Source organism: Belonocnema kinseyi, chromosome 1, assembly GCF_010883055.1.
Source record: "Belonocnema kinseyi isolate 2016_QV_RU_SX_M_011 chromosome 1, B_treatae_v1, whole genome shotgun sequence".
NCBI lineage: Eukaryota > Metazoa > Arthropoda > Insecta > Hymenoptera > Cynipidae > Belonocnema > Belonocnema kinseyi.
Genome location: NC_046657.1, coordinates 102,039,463 through 102,060,112, shown reverse-complemented (window position 1 = coordinate 102,060,112; position 20,650 = coordinate 102,039,463). Strand labels below are relative to the sequence as shown.

Sequence of the window (20,650 nt, the reverse complement as noted above, 5' to 3'; positions counted from 1 at the left end):
TAAAAACAAAGAGCAACTACATCTAGCTCTAGGGATTGTCGAACGATATACTAAGGAAATTGGAATGGAATTTGGGTTAGACAAATGCGCCAAGATTTATTTCAAGCGAGGAACACTTAATGGCATCCCTGAAGATCCTGAGCTCGTTGATAGAAGCCCTATACGACACCTTTGCGCTGGAGAGATTTATACATACCTGGGCGTGCCACAGAGCCGCATTCAGGATGTGACATCTATAAAGGACACTCTCCGAAGCAGATACAAACGTCTCATCCGACAGATTTGGTCTTCCGAATTGTCGGCAAGTAACAAAGTATCTGCAACGAACATGCTTGCCGTCCCGGTAGTACTCTATTCATTTGGAGTAGTTCCATGGACGAAGAACGAGCTCAGATCCCTTGATATCGGGACAAGAAAGGTTATGCACATGAACAAAAGCATGCATCTTAAGTCTCCCGTTCCACGACTGTTCATCTCGCGCCGTCAAGGTGGTCGCGGAATATTGAGTCTTGAATGTCTTCACAACAGGATTATTCTGGGTACAGCACATAGAGTTGCAAATGGAAGAGACCCTCTTCTTAAAATGGTCTGGAATCACGAAGAAGTGGGCAAAGGAGCATTTCTGTACAAAGCAGCGGAGGCGGCTGCTGAAACACTCGGACTTGACTTCAGTATTAGGGGTGAGCAAAATGCATCAAATCTTATCTATCTCGAGTACTCACTCCTGAAAGTCCGAATTAAAAAAGCACAAGAGAAAAACTTTCGTGAACAGCTCGATAAGAGGATGCACGGTATCTTCCACAGAAATGTGAAATATCAGTCAATGTCTTGTGAGCTATCGTTTGCTTTCCTTAAATCGCCCGGATTGAAGTCTGGTACGGAGAGTGTCATTTTTGCATGCCAAGACGATGTCATTTCCACATTAACATACCGTCGCCACATTTTGGGTCAAGACATTCCTGATGATAGCTGCAGGGCGTGCCATGCACACCCCGAGCATTTAGCTCACATACTATCTAGTTGTCCAACTCACGCGGGAACGACCCACATTCAAAGGCACAATGCGGCACTAAGAATGCTTTATTACCATCTCTGTCACTCTTGCGGCATTAACCTTAATATCGCTCCTCTAAATGCTCCTAGGGAAATCGAGTCAATTGTCGAGAATGGGAAGCGCCGCATATACTGGAACTTTATATTCTCGACAATTGTTTCTGTTGTACACTCGAGGCCTGACATGGTTCTTCTTGACTTCGAGAAGCGAACCATGTTCGTTATCGAATTTTCGGCACCAGCTGACAAAAAAATCATAACCAAGGAGAATGAAAAAAAAGAGAGGTATCGAGACCGTATTAGGGAGTTGCAACTATTGTACCCGGAATATTCTGTTAAACTAATCGTCCTTATCATCGGCGCCCTTGGAGGTGCCAAGCTGACACTTGCTAATGGCCTAAAAAGCATCCCTGCGTGTTAAAAATATGCTAAAACACTTGCGGGAAAAATGTAGAAGGCGGTAGTCCTTGCGTCGCTCCGTGTTCTTAGGGTGCACGAGGCTTTCACTGGATCGTCGTATTGATTCCTTTACAGACTGTAACCACCTATCTCACGGTCGTGATACGTAGTTGTGGCTAAAATTTTACAAAATTCTTAAAAAATCTTCACAAGTTTTGATTATTTTTGAATCGTTTCAACACTTCTGAATATCTCGTAAATTTACTTAAATTTTTTCTAAAATCTAACTCTTTTATTCGGGGTCTTCGGGTGTTCTCTGAGTTCACTTTTATAACCTGATTTTCACACCGGAGTAATATACATCGGCATAATTAGTGGAAGTAATTCGATAAAAAAAACAGAAAACAATACTAGAAAAATTCACCGTGTCATTTTCACAATAGTTATATAAATACACTGTTTTCTTTATACATTTTTATAAGTTTGTAACGGCTCTGTATGACATAAGACACATAGCGGTCAAAACAACTAGAAAAAAGAACAAAGTTACTACCAGCGCCGCCGCATGGCCGTTTTCAACACATGGACCATTTTCAACTCTCGGTGATGAGAGGCTGGCTATGTATAGAGTTCTTCTTGTTCTTTGCTTGTGGCCTCTTAGATTCAATAAGTCATGTATGCAATAAATAATGAAATGTCCCAATGGAGTTAATCCAGCTAATTGCAGCAACCTTAACCATGGAATGTTCACTTCCAGATAAACAGATCGTATCTCTCATTGATATGCACGGCACACAGAGCCAGACTATGGATTTCCGCTGTAGACGTCCCCGCTCACTCCAAATCCGAGAGGGATAAGGAAGGAAGGGAGACCCCCACATAGGACCCAGCTCATGGCCAAAGCACCACTTAAATAATCATATTATTAAATTAGAACACCCCCAAAAAAACGCCCTAGCTCTGTCAGAGATTTTACAGTTGGGCTGAATATAGCGGTAAAATGCAGCCCTGCCAACCGCGGGAACCGATGGAGGAGGTGTGCTAAGCTTCTGACCTCAGCGCCACACTTGCAGCCTAACGGTAAACTGCACCCCATCCGCGCAAAATACTCCCCTGTGCATATATGCGCAGAGCGCAACCTCCTGATCAAATCAATAAGGCGCCTCGGAAAACTGCAACCCTGGAACTACGGCCTAGGAGTCTTGACGTTTACATGAGAGAAGTAGTCTGCCCTAGAACCCCTCGTCCCCCAAAGGGCCAGCACAGCAAGGACCAGCCCCGGAAGTCGCGTTCACAGACTAGACGAAGATCGGCCATCGGGATTCCTTTCTGAACAACGAATGGAAGTCTAGAGGCCAACCTCGCGATCTGACATTGACACCCAACGTAAAGCCGCGGTCATCCGATCCCCTATAAATCGTACAAGTGAATGCCCCACATAATAAAAAAATCTGTCCCTTATATTGATTAAAGCAGAACGAGAGTCAGAGCAAATAATGGCATCCCGTCGCTCCTTCTTCATAAAGTTTTTAAGGGCATAGAATATGTCGTGTAGTTCGCTCGTTGTTGGGGATGCGAAATCCCCCAATCGCACTCCAAACCTCAGCTCAGATTGCAGAATCGTGAAACCACATCCTGCAAACCCCACGCCAGGATTCACCGACTTATCTGAAAAACCTTAAGCACATCTGCATATCTTTCGCTCACAAAAGCTTCGAATAAGCGCTGGGAGAAGGTCAGGTCCCTGAACCCGGAACCGAACTCAAGGTCCACCGCAATAGCCGCCGACAGATCCTCCCACTCCTCATCAAAAGATGAGGGCTTTTGCGATGCATCCAAACAAGAAGTAAACCCAGCCATCCCAGAGCCACCTCGACGGATGCACCCGTTCAAGCCTTTCAAGCGCTGCCTTACTTGCACAAAAGAGGTAGTAGAAGCAGCAGTAGAGGGGATGCGCCTAAAGTCACCTTAGCGATCACTCTCAGCATGTTGATTGCCCTTGAACCTTTGACTGCTATGCTCTCAATATGAGAAATCCAGGTCATACGCCTATCTAGTATAACCCCTAAATACTTGAGGGTAGATGGCAAGGTATAACAGTCTCCTCAGAAGTCAGGGAAATCTCTCTCAAGTCCAATCTAGCTCTCTAGAAACGACACAGTTGGCACTTGGGCACAGCGATCGAAAGACCCAATTCCCCCAGCTACGGAGAGACTCGAGTGCCTGCATCAGTAAGCCCCTAGACGACCGGACATTCTTCAAAGCTACGTAGAGCAATACGTGATCCACATACATAGCCTTCTGACCTAGGCGGTAGGAAGTTTGCCAGCTGCCTTATTGCCAACCCAAAGAGAAGTAGAGAGATAACACACCCCTGGGGAACACCCACACCACAAGTTATGGGCTCACAATTACCTGATGCAAAATATAATCTTCTGCTGCTAATCAGAAAGGAAACAACATTGAGGATCCTCGAAGGAACTTCAAGCTCCCTCAGACCATCAATTAAGACCTCGGGGAGCACGGAGTTGAACGAGCCTTTAATATCCGAGGCCGAGGCAAGTGTTCCCCTCCCCCGACGAAACGTTAGCATAATATCTGCCACTAGCGACCCCACACAGTCCATCGATGACCTGCCCCTTCTGAATCCGTACTGGAATTCCGGCAACCAGTTATTATGATCCGCCAGATATTCCAGTCTCTTCTCCCTGGCGGACCGAAGAAACCGAATGGAGTCTCTACAAAGTATCCGTAAAAACCCCATTGGGTCCCGATTCGGTTCCTTTGTAAAAAACGCGAAAAAACAACAAAATCAACTTTTGAATTGTTGAAATTCGGATTCTACGTTAAAATTCCCTATAGAAGGTCACGGAATAATCGTAATAGTTTTTTGTTTACAACAGTAACAAGTTAAAAAAAATATAAGACGTATAACGCCTGTTTTCTGCTACTTACAGGCGATGCGTTTGAAGTGTAGTAGTCAACAGGCGTTATACGTCTTATATTTTTTAAAACTTTTTACCGTTGCAAAATAAAATATTGCCATTATTCCGTGACCTTCTATAGGAAATTTTAACGCCTGGAGCCGACTTCACCCTACAGGCCGAGAGTGCTGCAGAGAATTCTTCCTAACAGAAATCTATCTTCATACAGTAAGACTCATCAACGATTCGAACTGGCTCCACCTTTAGCGGGGGAATATCCGGGCGCGCCAATTCCTTCCGAAGCTCCCTGACTACAGCAGATTCCTCGTCCGTTATAACGTTGGTTCTAGGAGACATAGAGCGAGAGCGGAAAGCCTTAACTGTCCTCCAAATTTTGCTTAGACTGGAGGCTGGGTCCATGGATTCATGAAATGTCCTAAAGGCCTGATATTTCACATCTCGAATGAATTGTGTGACCTCCCTATCAACAACCAGCCCGGAATCGAAAATCGCCGCGCATAATTGACTACCCACGTAATTAGGTGTGGAGGATCCCCACCTAGGAGAGTAGGCATTGAAATCCCCACACAATATGATTTTTCCATGCTCGCTGATTCTCGAGATCAGCGTGAGCCAAGTATCGTAGGGGACCTTAGAGTCCGGAGGGGCATGAACCACCGCAACTGAGATTTTCCTTAAGGATGAATATAGGGTGATATCCGCCACGTCAATGGTTTCCGACCAGGGGTTTTCGTTGTACTATTCTCACCCGTCATTTCAGCCGCCCTTAAATTGTTTTGAATTGCCTTGCAGCCAGTGGTTCGGCAACTTGTTTAATTTTATGATCGCGGAACTGAAAACACTAAAGAACCCCGGCCCTGAAACTCTCGGTTTTAATATGAAAAATGGGGTGAATTTTAAATAAAAAGCACTGATTATAGGATAAAAGCCTTTTACGGCAAAAAACCCAGATTTATTTAAATTATTGATACATATGAAATTTAATACAGAAGAACTGTAACATCGAAAACTAAATGAATTCGTATAGCACCACATGCTCACGGCGAACCGGCGTTGGCATCATCTAATAACTAGCTTTTGCCGTGAAATACAGCAAGAAATAGAGATACAAGGTCACGCTTTCGTGCGAGAACTGTTTTCTCAGAAGCTTCCACTTGAGAGGGAAGGTGTCGAAGTTTCACGCGTTAGGCCACGCCCCTCTGCTCGCTCAAGTCTCCAGCTCATCGCTTTTAGATCAAACAACAAGAAATAAAATCGAGCGCGATTTATATTCGCGTGGCTATTTATATCCGGTAACTATAACAATGATCCAACAATCCAAACAGTTATGGCACGTAAACAGCACACTAATTCCAACCAGTCAACTACTTTTGAAGCACATCAATGCCAAAAAAATTCAGATGCATTTTGCTATATATGTGGCAAATTTGATGTGCCAGTAAATCGTAGATCATCTAGTGATGACCTTATATCAATGTATGAAGACTATTTTGGTATAAAAGTCCAAAACCAAACTGAAAACTGGGTTCCTCATAACGTTTGTGGTGCATGTTTTCAGTCACTTACTCGTTACAAAAGTAATGAAGGCAATAAAAAAACAGTCAAAATTAGAAAACCAATGATATGGAGGCAACCTTTGCGAGAGGAAGACTGCTGCTTCTGTATGGCCAATCTTAATGGAATAAATAGAAAAAATAAAGGTAGTGTCAAATATGCTGATGTATCTAGCGTCACAAACCAGTGGAAGATAACGATACTTCAAAAACCTGCAGGAAATTGTCAGTGAGCAGAGAGACGACTCATACGGTTGAAAACGATGACGAAATTGATCGTAACAGTGACGAAAGTATTCTGAAAAATGATAAATATGATGATTATGACGAAGACAGTATTAAATATGATGACGATGAATACAACGATGAAGATGAAGAACAGTAACTTCCACATAGCGAAAACCGTGGTGCTCCAGAGTTATTTAGGTGGGCAGAATTTAATGACTGTGCACGAGATCTAGGACTTGCTAAAGATGGTATGGAATATTTAGTTTCCATTTTCAAGAAAAAAAATTTGTTTGCTGAAAAAATAAAAATAAGTTCTTGTAGGAATAGAGAAAAAGGTTTTAGACAATACTTTAAGTCTGAAGTTAATGAAAAGGGAAAATTAGTGTACTGTGATAATATTGATGGGTTGATGGAAAAGATGAAACCCGGTATTTATAAACCAGCAGATTGGAGACTATTTATTGACGCTTCCATGCGCAGCCTGAAAGCAGTATTACTGCACAATACTAATGTTTATGCTCCAATTCCAGTTGCACATTCTACGGAATTGAAAGAAGACTATAGTACTCTTAAACTTCTTCTGGAAAAAATTAACTACTCAACGCATGAATGGAAATTGTGTGGAGATCTGAAAGTTCTTGCGATTTTATTAGGACAGCAATCAGGGTTTACAAAAACACCCTGTTATTTGTGTTTATGGGACAGTAGAAATCGCATCAAGCATTATAAAAAAAAGAAATGGCCAAAAAGAACATCATTTGACGTAGGAAAATTGAACATAATTGAAAAACCTTTAGTCAATCCAAAAGATATTTTAATTCCACCCCTTCATATCAGGCTTGGTCTTATGAAGCAATTTGCCAAAGCTCTTGATATTGACGGTGATTGCTTTCTATACTTGAGCAATCAATTTCCACAACTTTCCGAAGCGAAGTTGAAAGCGGGTGTATTTAATGGACCACAAATACGAAAAATGTTGCGGGATCCGGAATTCATTAAAAAAATGACAGACACTGAAAAGGCTGCCTGTCTCAGTTTTAAGATGGTTGTTGAACATTTTTTAGGCAATCACAAAAGTGCAGATTACAAAAAAATTGTTTTTGATATGGTTTCAAATTTTGGTGAATTGGTTTGTCTAATGAACTTGAAACACCATTTTCTTGATTCTCACATTGACAAGTTTCCAAAGAATCTGGGAGATTTTAGTAAAGAACAAGGCGAACGTTTTTACCAAGACATCAAAGAGATAGAGTGTAGACATCAGGGACATTGGGATGTTAATATGATGGCTGACTACTGTTGGTCATTAAAACGAGATCAAGTTTCAAAGGGAACTAAACGGAAGCAACACCCACTCCGTAGATCTTTTGAAAAAAAAGAGTCCGATATTGTCGAATAAAATCGTGAGAGGCGAGGGGACTCACGCTAATCTAGCACCCCAACGTGAGAGGCAAGGGGAACTCACGCTAATTCTGCACCCCGATCTAGAAAGGCAAAAGGACTCATGCTAATATAGCACCATAACGTGAGAGGCAAGGGGACTCACGCTAATCCAGCACCCCAAAGGGAACAGAATTTACTACGTCCACGCCGTTGTTCCTGGGTAATGCTGAAAGTAAATAAAACTTCTTCCAAAAAAAGTGTTTCATTTTTCTTAGATCCTACAATTTTAGGCAAGGGGAATCATGCTCATGGAACACCCAGGTGGGACTATTGGAACCCCAGATTCAGATTGAGCGACCCAAAAGATACAAAGATATGGTTGTAATGTCGGCCGGACATGAAACTCTTTTAATTTTATACAAAATATACAAGAAAAAACGCTGTTTTCCTCATTTTTACGTCTCTTTTTGCATTTTTTGGGAAGCTATGACCTGATTGGGTTATTTGAACCCCGGATTCAGATTCAGTGACCCAAAAGACATATAGATATGATTGTAAAGTCATCCGGACATGAAAATCTTTTGTTTTTATACAAAATATACACGAAAAAACGCTGTTTGAGTCGTTTTTACGTCTCTTTTCGAATTTTTTGGGAAACTATGACCTGATTGGGTTATTTGGACCCCGGATTCGAAATCAGCGATTCCAAAAACATATAGATATGGTAGTGTAGTTTACCGGACAGATCACTTTTTTTTGTGTGCCTGTGTAATTAATGTTCAATTTTTGCCAGGATACATGCGGATGAAAAAATTAATTTCAATTTTTATAGTGCGGAATAATTTAGATACATGCGAACTTATTTCGACACAGAAAAAAAACTACTTAATTTTAGTCGAAAATTCGGCTTATTTAAAGGTGTCACAAAAAGAAGTATAGGCGATCTGAAATTAAGAATTACATTTGATCATTAAATTAAGGGAATTAGATTCCTGAAATTCAGGTTGGGACTATTTGAAATTCAGGGAGGCATGACCTTAAATTCAGGTATGTTCGCTCTTCAATGAAGAATATATGTATACTGAAAGCTAGTGTAAACTTAAGTTGATACACTATCCGAACTGAAATTAAGGGTAATATTCTAACTAAAAACCAGAAATTTCTCACGCCTTACCGACACTCCTCAGCTGTTCTTATATAATAGTTATTCATTTTAGAAAATATACAAGTTGGCCTCAAACTTGTAAGAAAATACAGGAAAAGTAGAAAAAATGGTAAAAATGGTATATTGAGGGTAGGTGTGGTCCAACATCTTCAGACAATTGCGTTCCGTATTTTATTGAAAGGGCGCGCACGTTGCGAAGTAAAAAGTTTGGTCATAATTTAATGCTTTTGATGCGTTTAATAATACAAACATTGGATGACAATTAGAACTGATTTTGCTGCAGCACTTTTTTAAATCCGTGAAACGAAAACTCCACGAATTACAGAAACATAGTATCATAGCCGACACTGACCATCGCAACATGGAGTATTGGAGTAGGATGCGACTAGAATAAAAGGCCACGAGCTGTATAGTAGCGCAAGCGTTCTGTAACGTCATGCAAGGTTGTACGTACCTTAAATTCAGGAAAGGTATATTCCTTTATTTTAGGTGACGAAAGCCTTACAGGTTATTTCAGTTTTCTCTTAACTTACTTTGAGAACTGAATATTGTAACTTCGGAGGATACACCACTTTATTTCAGTAAAAAAATGCTGATTTCTTATTTAAGATAAGCTAGTGCTTTATTCAAGATAGTTTGCACACTTATATTCAGGTACATCATTAATTCAAGACAAATCTGAAATTAAGTCGAATATAACTTTAAGTATTCCAGGCGGATGCATGTCGGCTTCCGCCTGGAAAAACTACTTTCAGATTTTATACTACGGACGAATTCCGGACAGGTGCGGACTGGTTTAGGATCTAATTTTTTCTTTTTGATACAATTCGGAAGAACACGAATAAATTTCGGATTCCACTTGAAAAAAATAATTTTAAGATTTTATACTGCACACAAATTCCGGACATGTGCGAACTGATTTTGGAGTACATTTTTTTGAGGATAAAATCCAGACAAAAATTGACGAATATCGAATTCTCCTTTACAAACAATAATTTCAGACTTTATAGTTTGGACGAATTTCGAGGGGGGTGGGGGCTAATTTCGGATTAAATTTTTTGGGGGGATGAAATCCGGACGGAAACGGACGAATTTCGGATTCCCCTTCATAAACAATAATTTGTGGTTCTACAATACGGACAGCTTCCGCACAAATACGGGTTGATTTCGGAGCTAAAATATTTCCACGGGTGGAACTCGGATGAAACAGGGTAGATTCCCGACATACTAAGGACAAATTCCATACAAGTGCAGATGAATTTATCCGAAATCTATACGGGATTTTAAGCAGGGTGTTAACTACGTCCCTGAATGAACTCTGGCAGTGGCGAGGCAGAGGTCCAGCACAGGCGAAAAGACACTAGAAGGGCGACTACCAGTCACAGCCCGTCCTTCTTCTCGCTGAGAAGAAGAAATGGGAGAAGAGGAAGAGAAATCTGGTGAGGGTGTCGAAATTACACGGACCCTGGGGCGTGAGATGCCCGCCTCATCCAGCCTATTATCCACTTCGTCATACCAACAGTCCTTCCAGAAGCAGTATCTTATGACCTCAAATTCATAAGTGTAGATCGAGCAGTCATGCGATGAAGCCAAGTGCTGGCCGTGACAATTTAAGCAGATAGGGGGTTTGAGTCTGTTTTGGCAGCTCTTCGTCTTATGAAATCCCGCATAGAACTCACAGATCGAGCGAGAAGCCCTGCACTGATCCGATGCATGTCTAAATCTCTGACAGAAAAAACACCTTTTCGAGGGTGTGATCACAAGAGTTAAATTAAATGTATAGTTGGAAATCATAATATTAAAAAAAATTTCAGAGGAAGAAGAAACGAATTCCACCCTTTCACTTAGCGAGCCTTCGTTATTTTTCCTTCGTCTAATCGATATTATCCCTTCCATAGCTTTTGAAGAAATTCTCTGGGCAATTTCTCGAATCGAGTACCTGATAAGAACTTTATTAGCGAATGCCTTATTAACTAACAGAAAGGAGGGATGTAAACATTGTACCCCATCTCCTTGAGTTCCGGAGAGAGAACCAGAATGTTCGCTTCAGGCCCAGATGTCCAGAAAATTTTAACCCGGTTTTTCTCGTTCCTGAAGATTTGACAGGGGCCTGAGAGGACATTGTCGACCCTACCCGAAAGTTCCCAGGGATCGTACAAACCCACAATTTTCCCCACAGTCGTGCTTTTAAGAAACACCAGTAAGGTGGGGGTGATAACTCCGAATATAACAGGAGGGGGGAACAACCCCGGCTCGATCCACTAAAGAAAGTTTTCCGGATATTTTTCCCGCGGATCCCTGGCATCCTCTTGTTAGGCTACATGAGCGACCGCCCATGCTCTCTAAAGGGGTTGGATAGGGCTAGACTTGCCCATCGCCAAATTCTGCCCCTGACCACTCTCGTACAAGTTTGACTGGGATTGACTACCCGGACCCGCCAGCCTCACTGCCTGCAATGATTTCGAAAGACCCTCCACTATCTGGTTCTCATTAACCGATGCGATTCGCAGCTCCTTGAGGCCCCCCTCATGAGAGGGAATAAAAGAGCCTCGCCTTCTCTTGACTCTGTCCATGCTGCGCCCGCCACGGGAAGGAGAAGAAGAGTTACGAGGGGGTTGCGCCGTATTTGAGGGAGCTCGAGCCTCATCAGCATCATCCTGAAGATTTCCCGCACCGCGACCTTGCGTACCGACGTTGCTCCTGAGCTCCCAAGCCGCCACGTCATCCGAGGCCCCCATGCCGTACCGGGGTGTGGCGAGTCATAGCGTCGAGGTCAGAAGAAAACCTTTGAAAAAAAGCCCAATTAACACTGCGACTTTACTAGGTTAGATCACAATTGCTCATTAACCCCCCTCAACCTATCATGAATGTCAAAAATTCGCGGCAAGCATTTGTGATTATAATCGGAATCGGTACCCGCCCTACTTACAGATTCAGGTGAACCCCCTCCATGGTAGCCCAAACCTATAATAAAGAAAAATCCAATAAGAGAGATAGAAAGAAAAGGAAACGTAAAACACCACAGTCCTAACGTAGGTTCATTTTTAGGAAGAGGAAAGAAAAAGCCAAAAACAATAAGCGGGAATATTAGTAGAGTTGCCACTTTTTTCTCATGGTTTTTCCGCTCTTTTTCGAATGATAGCTAAAGGGCAGGCAGGGGTAGGGATATCGAATAAGGGAGGACAGGAGTGGAAGTGCGAAGCGCGCGAAATTGAAATATATTGTATTTTTCAACTTAATTTATTCAAATGTTGAGTCAGTTGTCCAAAACAAGAGCTGCCAAATTTTGTGGAAGTACGATTTTCGGACAACAGACTCCGTTGTATACTCGATGCCTGCCATCGTTCTCTAAAACTTCGAGAGACGAACGACATTCGTGATGGAATTCTCGGCGTCGGCCGATTAAAACATCACTGCCAAGGAGAAGGTAAAGGAAGAGTGGTATCAAGATCTAGAAAGGAAGCTACAATGTCTGTTCCCAAAATATTCGGTTAAAGTAAATCTTCTTATGATCAGTGCTTACGTCATATTGCGCTATGAACACCCTGCTATGATTTCATATTGCGCTGTGAACATCCATCTCAAGAAGCTTTGGAATTTATGTTAGTTTTTCCGGCCTTGTATAGGACCGGTCGGGGATGCGATCGGCAAGCGGCCTTAGACCAAAAATTCTGACTGGCCGGTTAAATTCCAGCTTGGTGACAACCCTAAATATTAGGGAGTTACAAGGAAATCAGAGTAACAGGACAGGAAAATAGGCAAATCGCAGCAAATGGATTGAGATAGCAAGTGAAGCAAAGGTAAAAGCTCAACCGTCGGGGAAGATATTCAGGTTGATGTGCTTATTTGAATCTGACATTGGGTTAACCTCTAAAGAGGCTTCTTCCTTCGATTTAGCCGCCGGAAATTTTCTAAGCCTCTTATGTTTACAAACAATATACTGGCCTGACACACACCATTCAGCAGCAGTTTAGCATTTTCCACTTAGCAGATGTTAATTACGGTCCCAAAGTGAATATTCAATTGTACAAACACCATACCTGTCCATGTTCAAAGTTCAGAGGTTCAACTGGTAACAAACTTCCAGCAATATTTAACCAAACAGGTCCCGTTTTCGACAGACACCACACAATTTACAATTATCAATCACATAATCCTTTTTCAGGGCATTTTAATCCAACCATGTCAACAAGTTGAATTGATGCGCATTCGCGCGCTCTCTTTCTGTCAATTAGTGGGAGTGCTCCCAATTCGGCTCCACAATTGAGGCTTCGGAAGCAAAAAGGAGATACAGAATTATTTTTCTGGAGTGGGGAGGCCACTGACCACTTGAAAATAAAGACTCGAATTTTATTTTTTAAGATATATATTTCCAATGAAAATTTAATGACGCATCTTTTTCTCCTTGTAAAAAAATTGTACTTTTTTTATTTTTTGAATTATTTACGAAAAAATAATTTTTTCTCTGATTACAATATTTTGAATTTTCTCACTTCAACTCGCAAAGAAATGGGCAGTTTTCAATGATTTGTAATAAAACTGAACAGAAATATGCATTATCATGTTCTTCTACCGATGACGTAAGCGAAAGTTCAAAATGTTTATTAAAAAAAATTTTAATAATTTTTTTCTGAGACGTTGCATAATTCGTGCACAAACAACTTCCAGCGATTCGGGAGTCGAGCGAACTTTGAGCAAGCGAAAACTTGTCAGCGAGAAAGTTTCCAGTGGGCACAAAATTTGGCGACGTCTTTACGACATCGTTACGAAATCTTTACAACAACTTTAAGACATCCTATGTCCATGTCGTTTCGCTGTCTTTACGATGTCGTAAAGACATCGTAGGATCATGCGACTTATTTACGATATCGTAAAGACACTTTAACGACATGGACATAGGATGTCGTAAAGTTATCGTAAATATGTCGTAACGATGTCGTAAAGACGTCGCCAAACTTGGTGCCCAGTGGGTTGTTCAAGAAGGTTCAAGAAAGTTTTCTGGAAAGTTTTAGATCACTTGAAAAATTATTTAATAAACTGTTAATGTTTTAATTTTCTGGCGCAATGGATTTTCTCCCGCGTAGACTATCGCCCTGTATGAAAAAATAATTAAACAGATTTTTCCAAGAAATAATGTATTCCAATTTATAAAATTTAAGTTTTTTTCTTTCTCCATACGATTTTTATTTCACCAAAATGTTTCTAATGTAAAAAAGAACAATTTAGTTTGTTCACGGGAAATATAAGTTTTGAAAATACTATTTAGACTACTAAAAATTTTGGTATTACGAAGCGTTTTTTAAAAGAATTTCTAGCAATATTCTATAAAATCACACTGTTTTATTTTATTTTTTCAATTTTGTAAAAAGCGCTTTAAAAATAATTGCAACAAAAATAGAATATTCTTTAAATAATTATTTTCCTCTTTGATTGACATTTTTCTATGCACAATATGTATGTATGTATGTATGTATGTATGTATGTATGTATGTATGTATGTATGTATGTCTGTATGTATGTATGTATTTAATCTCTCCCTTTACGGGTTTGAGGGCCTTCGCTCCCTGTACATATATTTACAATTCCATCCTTAGTTTAACTTAACTACTACTTATATTCTACTCTTTCGCATTACGTAGGATAAACAAATAGTAACAGTAGTGACATTAATTCTTATAATGAGTGAGCTTCCAGGGCTTCCGTTTCCTCTTACCATAAAAAAATGTATTTTCCACGATATTGAGAACAATTTTCGCTTTTTACTGTCCCTTTCCAGGATCACCCGTTGGGGTATGCCATACTCCCTTGCTTTCCCTTACTTCTTCCAATTTCTTCATCCACATCACTCCCTATCCACTACCATCCAAGATCCATCTTACACACTCATCCACACTCAACTGTCCCTTTTCCTCTCCAGTACATCTCTCTAATACATGTGCCCATGACTCCATTTCGTATCCACATACTCTGCATAAATTCTCCTCTTAATCCATCCAACATCTGCATGCTCTCACTCCTTCTCCCATTCTGAACCGTACAACCCTACTCCATTTTTCTTCCTTTTTTATTTTTTGCAGATATTCTGGTTCCATCAACCCTTTGGCCATCATATACCATCTTTTGTACCTCGAATCTATAATCTTTGTCCATCTCTCTTCTCCTTGTTTAACTAATAGCTCTAACTCTATGTCCTGCCACTCCCTAACCCCTTCTCGAATATTACACACCCTTCTCATTTTTCTCCTTTCTTCCTTCCATTTTGAATTTCCCACATTACCTCTCGCTTCATTTTTCCGAATTTCGCCGAAACATGCTTGTGCAATTCTACTTTCCTCTCCCCTTTTTAGTTTCTTTTGAAACCTCCAGGCTCTCTTCATTTGTCTAGTAACCATATTTTTTCTTCTTAACTCTTCTTTTAACATATGTCCTGGGCAACTTCAGCTAACCCCCATTACCCACCTCAGAAATCGCTCATGCATGCTCCCTACTTTCCTATGTTGCTTCCATCCCCAGATCTCCACACCGTAACACAACACCGTCCACAACAACGCATCAAACAACCAGACCCTCATTCTCCAATCGTTCTTGAACCTTCTCTTTCCCATACCCCACACTTGGCCCATTACTTTACTTGCACATTCAATTCTTTTCCTCACCTGCAGCTCGCTTCTCCCTTCTGCCTCAAACCAAAAACCTAGGTAACAGAACTTTTTTACAATTTCCACTTTTTGTCCGTTCATCTTCCAAACGTAATTTATTTCGCTCTTTCTATTTCTGAAGCACGTCACCTTTATCTTATCTACATTCACCGTCAGCTCTTTTGTTCCCACATACTCTTCGAAGATTCTCATCATTAGGTTCATCCCCTTCTCATCATCTACTAATAGAACTACATCGTCCGCGTAAGCTAGAGAGTATATTTTGCTAATACCCAAAACCGTTCCTCCTTTTCCTTTCTCCTTTAGCTTCTCCTCTAAGTCTGCCAGTAGGATATTAAATAGTAACGGACTCAACGGGCACCCTTGCCTTAGACCTCAGTCTGTCCAGAAAACTTGCCCTTTTTCCTTTCCTATTTCCACCCTAATCCTGGTTTCAGTAAAAATTTCCTTTATCCTCTCCACCAACTTTTCCTCTACACCCCTCTCTTTCATTGCCTGCCATAGCACTTTTCTGTTTACTGAGTCAAACACTGCTTTGAAATCTACGAACCGACTAGTTTCCCTTTCTTTCTCCCCAAATTTTTGTTAACTAAATAGTTAAGTACGTAGATGTTGTCTATAGTTCCCATCCCATTTCTAAATCCCATCTTATTATGTGGGATACTTTCTTTTTGTTTCACCTGCCTCTCCAACCTTTTTCTTAAGATTTCTGCATATATTTTATAGCCGACTGACATGAGAGTGATCCTTCTGTATTCTTCTACCTTCTTTGCTTTCCCTTTCTTGACAAGCGGTACCGTCAGTCCTGTCATCCACTCTTCCGGTCAACCTTCTCCTTTCCAGACCTTGTTGCAGATCTTCCACATCCCATCCCTAATCCCTTCTCCTCGATACTTCATCGCTTCGTTCTCCATCCCATCTTCTACTGTCGCCTTGTTTCTTTTTAACCTATTCATTGCCTCATCCACTTCTTCTCTTTTTATCTCGTTCCCTTTCTCCATTTCCCCTTGGACTATCCTACACTTTTCCCCTTTGATCTTATTTTGCTCTCCCCCTAATAGACCTTTAAAATAATCCCTCCATTTCTATTTCTTCGTTAACGCCCTTCCTTTCCCCTCTATCACATCCTACACCCTACCTTCTTACATCGCTTTTTCTACTTCTGCTTTATATTCTTCCTTTCCCCTTTGTCTTTTTATTTCCAGCATCTTCTCGTGTTCTTTTTTTCTCCTGTTATACTCCTCCTTCTCCATTTCCCCTTTTTTACATTTGCTCACACACTCTTTTATTCTCTCTTTACTCTTCCAGCATTCCTCGAACCACCACCCTCTCTTTCCCCCTACTCTTTCTTCATTAGTATCCAGCTCATCCTTTACCTTTTAATGGACCCCTTCAACCTTTCAATTAACGAGTATATTTCCTCCTCTTTTTTATACCTAATCTTCTCCTTTTCCATCTTATATTTAAACTCTTTTAATTTATCTATCCCCAAACTCCCATTTTCGTGTTTCTTTCGCACCCTTTTTGCTTTCTCCCTCTGCCCATATGCCGCATTCTTTCTTCAGCCAAGATGTAGTCTATTACTGTTTCTCCCTTTCCTATAAATGTGATCTCCCCTTCCTCATCTCCTTTCATATTGCCATTGCATATAAACCATCCTGTTTCTCCTATCATGTCTAGTAACATCCTAACCTACCTGTCCGTCTCTCTATGCTTGGATTTCCTTATATATGCCTACTTTTCTTCGTTCCATAACCCTCCCCCTTATTCGCCAGTCCATGCATTAAAGTCCCCTCCTATTAAAACCAATTCTTCCTTCTTTTCCTCCATCCACCTCCTTATTACTCTCCAGCCTTCCTCTTCCCCTCTTCTTCTGTATACACACACCACCGCTATTTCTACTTTCCCAATTATAATTTTTCTTATCATTGTTCCATCCTTTTCCTCCATGTCCCCATCTTTTCTCCCTTTCACTACTAATTCTTTTTTCACCTCTGACATCATGCCGCCCATCCCTCTCCCTTTAACGTGTTCTTTTCTTGCTTCTTGCATTGTCCACACATAACCTTTCAGTAACAGCTTTTTTATTCCCTTCCAGTCCTTATTATCTGCCCAAGTTTCACTCATCATAATCACATCCCACTTTTCTAACTCCTCCCAAAATCCTTTATTCTTGTTCTTCAAACCTGACACATTCCAGAAAGCTATTTTCACGTTTCTCTCTTCCCTTCCCTCTTCTTTCCTCTTCACATTGTTTCCCCTGTGCTGTTTGGAAGCCCCTCTGATTTATTTCTAGACACTTTTTCGTCTCCCTTCCTCCTGTCTTTCCCAAGACTTTTTCCTTTTTTCTTTAATTCTTCTAATTCTTTATCCCAACACCATTCCTCCCCATTTATCCATAACCCGTCTCTCCTATCCATACCATATGGCCCTTTTTCCTCTCTACCCAAGACCTCTGCTCTATTTGCCGCAAACCTTGTCTTTCTCCTCCTTCCATCGTTTATCCCATTTTTCGCTGACCTTTTTCACTTCCCCCCTTACATCGTTTTCCTGCCTATTCATATCCCTATTCATGTCATTCAATCTCTTTCTTGTTTCCTCTCTAAACCCTTTAATGAGATCTTCCAATTTTTCAAACATCCCCTCTATCTCTCTCTGGTGTATTACGTTCAATTCTAACTCTCTTGTTCTCCTGGTCCCTTTCCACCTCATCTTCGCCCGCCACTCTTTTCCTTTTTTCCTTCCCTTCACTGCTAGTCGCGCTTGCCTTTTTTTGCCATTCGTTCAGACTTGTGTTCGAACCCGCGTTGCCTAGCTTGTTAAGGCACTATACATTTGAGGGCCTTCTGTGTTGCTTGGCCGTACCTGACTCCGCTACACTCCCCACCTGGGTCGACTTCTCGTCACTTTCATCACCACTGCTGTCACTGCGATCAACGTCACCCTTCCCCCACTGCGCACGCTGTTAGCAACGTCAGCTCTTGTTTCCACTATAGCTTGCTGATCTGTGCAATCTCCAGTAACTGTTGTCCTCTGGCGCCAGTTTGTGTACTTCGCGTCATCGGCATCCTACCTTACCTAAAGCTCCGTGACGTTTCCCGCCCTTATCACCTACCTCTTGCCCCCCTAACCAAGCAACTATTTTTCCACTTCTAACCTCAAAAACTTCACACGCTCCAAATTTTTACTTTAAACCACTCACTTTCACCCTTCACACCTTTGCCTTCACTCACCCTTCTTCCGTTACACTCTATCTCCGCACTTTCTGCCTTTTCTGCATCCACTCAACCTTATATTAAGCAAGAAATAATTGATTAATTTATTAGTACATACCGCATTTCTGCTACATTTAAGAATATTTCTTTCTTAGAGACATTAATGCTTCCTTCGTTTTCTACAATTAGTAGGTTTAAAATAATTTTCCATCTTGTAATTGGAAAACTTCATTATATTTATATCATAGAATTTTGAATAGCTATTAGAATAATTTAATGGACCAACTTTGGTATATCACATAATATTTTAACGATGTGCTCTGCTAATCGAAACAGACTTAATTAAACTGATGTATTTAATTTCGTGTGAAGAAACAACCCAAAAGCCTACGTGGGAATATTTAAAAATAGAGGTCAGACGGAGGACACGCCGAATAAAAAAAAAGAAATGTAGAGATTCATTTTTACACTTTGTAAAGCCGTCAAGGTGGGTCCCTGTTTTACCGAATGAGTGAGCTACCCGTTTTTTTAGATGGCGCCAATGGATAGTTACTGTAATGCTTAAATTTAATGAGCGGGAAAATTTGAATAATGAACTTCAACCCAACGATGGCCTCCTAGGTTTCTGCAACTGGTAACGCAGGGTTCTACTGAAGGGACTAAAGTCCGCCTTGCGTCACGCTGAAATTTGAAACTACTTTCCAAATTAAGACTCAAAATTTTTCGGATATTTGGTTTTTATTTTAAAGTGCTCGTTTCGACGGTGCTCGACAGACTGACCCCTACACTGAGTTCTACTATCCTCCTTGGTCGTGAGGCCGCTTTACTCCCACTCCTTCTACTTTTCCACTGCTAACTCTACTTTTTGGAGGGCTGACCCTCACTGCATCTGATATTCCTTTAGTTCCCTTCGACCCATCCCTTGACTCCTCCTATTCTAACGCTTTTTCCTTCCTTCCTTTGTAGCTATGTTTTCCTAATCCTACGTCTTCATAAGAATCACAATTTTGCTATTAAAACTAACTAAATGTAAAATGGAAATCTATGCAAGGTTTTTAATCAACATTGCTAGAAGTCTGAATCTCATCGCTACTTATAATTAATCTGTGCTCTCTTCTACTATCTTTTCAAATTTGATAATTAATACATTATAATATTCAGATATTCGATATGCCTAATGTTGATTACATTTTCCAAAACTCTTGTATTCTAGACTACCTGCTGTTTGTCTCGCCTTATTATTACATTATTTCAATTTATTGAACATAGCTCATTCATTCCATATCTATATGTATATTTATGGTTATTATTTATATATTATTTTCTACAATTTCCATGTTTTAAATAACGTATATATAAATCATTTGTACTCATGCAACTATTTCTCACTCTCGTTGTCCTTTTGAATGAATTTATAGTATATTGCTTGTTTATAAGTCCTTTTGTCACATTTGGTGCCATCTAGGTTGCCGCACGCCATCACCCCCAGGCCTCCAGAGTCCCTGGTAATAAAACTGTTTAATTTTCCAATATTTTAAGGATTAAATTTCTGACGCGTCCATGTACTGTAGCCATAACCTTACCAGCTGACTTTACGGTCTTTGCCTTCTTTGGAGCTGGTTCGCCTGTGGAAATCCACTGTTTGGATTGTTCCTTTGTCTCAGGAGTGTAATGGTGTATCCATGTTTCATCCACAGTCACAAATCGACGAAAAAATTCCTCATGATTCCGACTTATGCGCGCCAAAAGAGCCTCAGAGGCGACCACTCTATTGCGTTTATTCTCAGCTGAGAGCAAACGCGGCACCCATCTTGCCGATAGCTTTTTCATGCCTAATTTTTCATGTAGAATTGAAACAACTGCACCTATAGATATCATTGTGGCCTCAGCTAACCTACGCACTTTTAATCTTCTATCCTTCAACACCATATCGTGGATTTTATTGATAATTTCGGGAGTACTTGCTTCTGCGGGCCTTCCTGAACGTGGTTCGTCACTTATTGATGTACGACCACGCTTAAATTCATTTACCCAGTTATAAACCGTTGCT

At 40.8% G+C, this 20,650-nt stretch overlaps 1 protein-coding gene across 1 annotated transcript in view; it reads left to right on the top strand.

Moving 5' to 3' along the window:
• The window catches only part of LOC117179347 (pre-mRNA-processing factor 40 homolog B), a 48,825-nt gene extending 46,490 nt beyond the window's left edge, over positions 1-2,335 (top strand). The window contains exon 8 of the mRNA XM_033371035.1: positions 2,312-2,335. Within this exon, the coding sequence (XP_033226926.1) occupies positions 2,312-2,335 (24 nt within the window). The remainder of the gene's footprint in view (positions 1-2,311) is intronic.
• Positions 2,336-20,650: the final 18,315 nt, after the last annotated feature.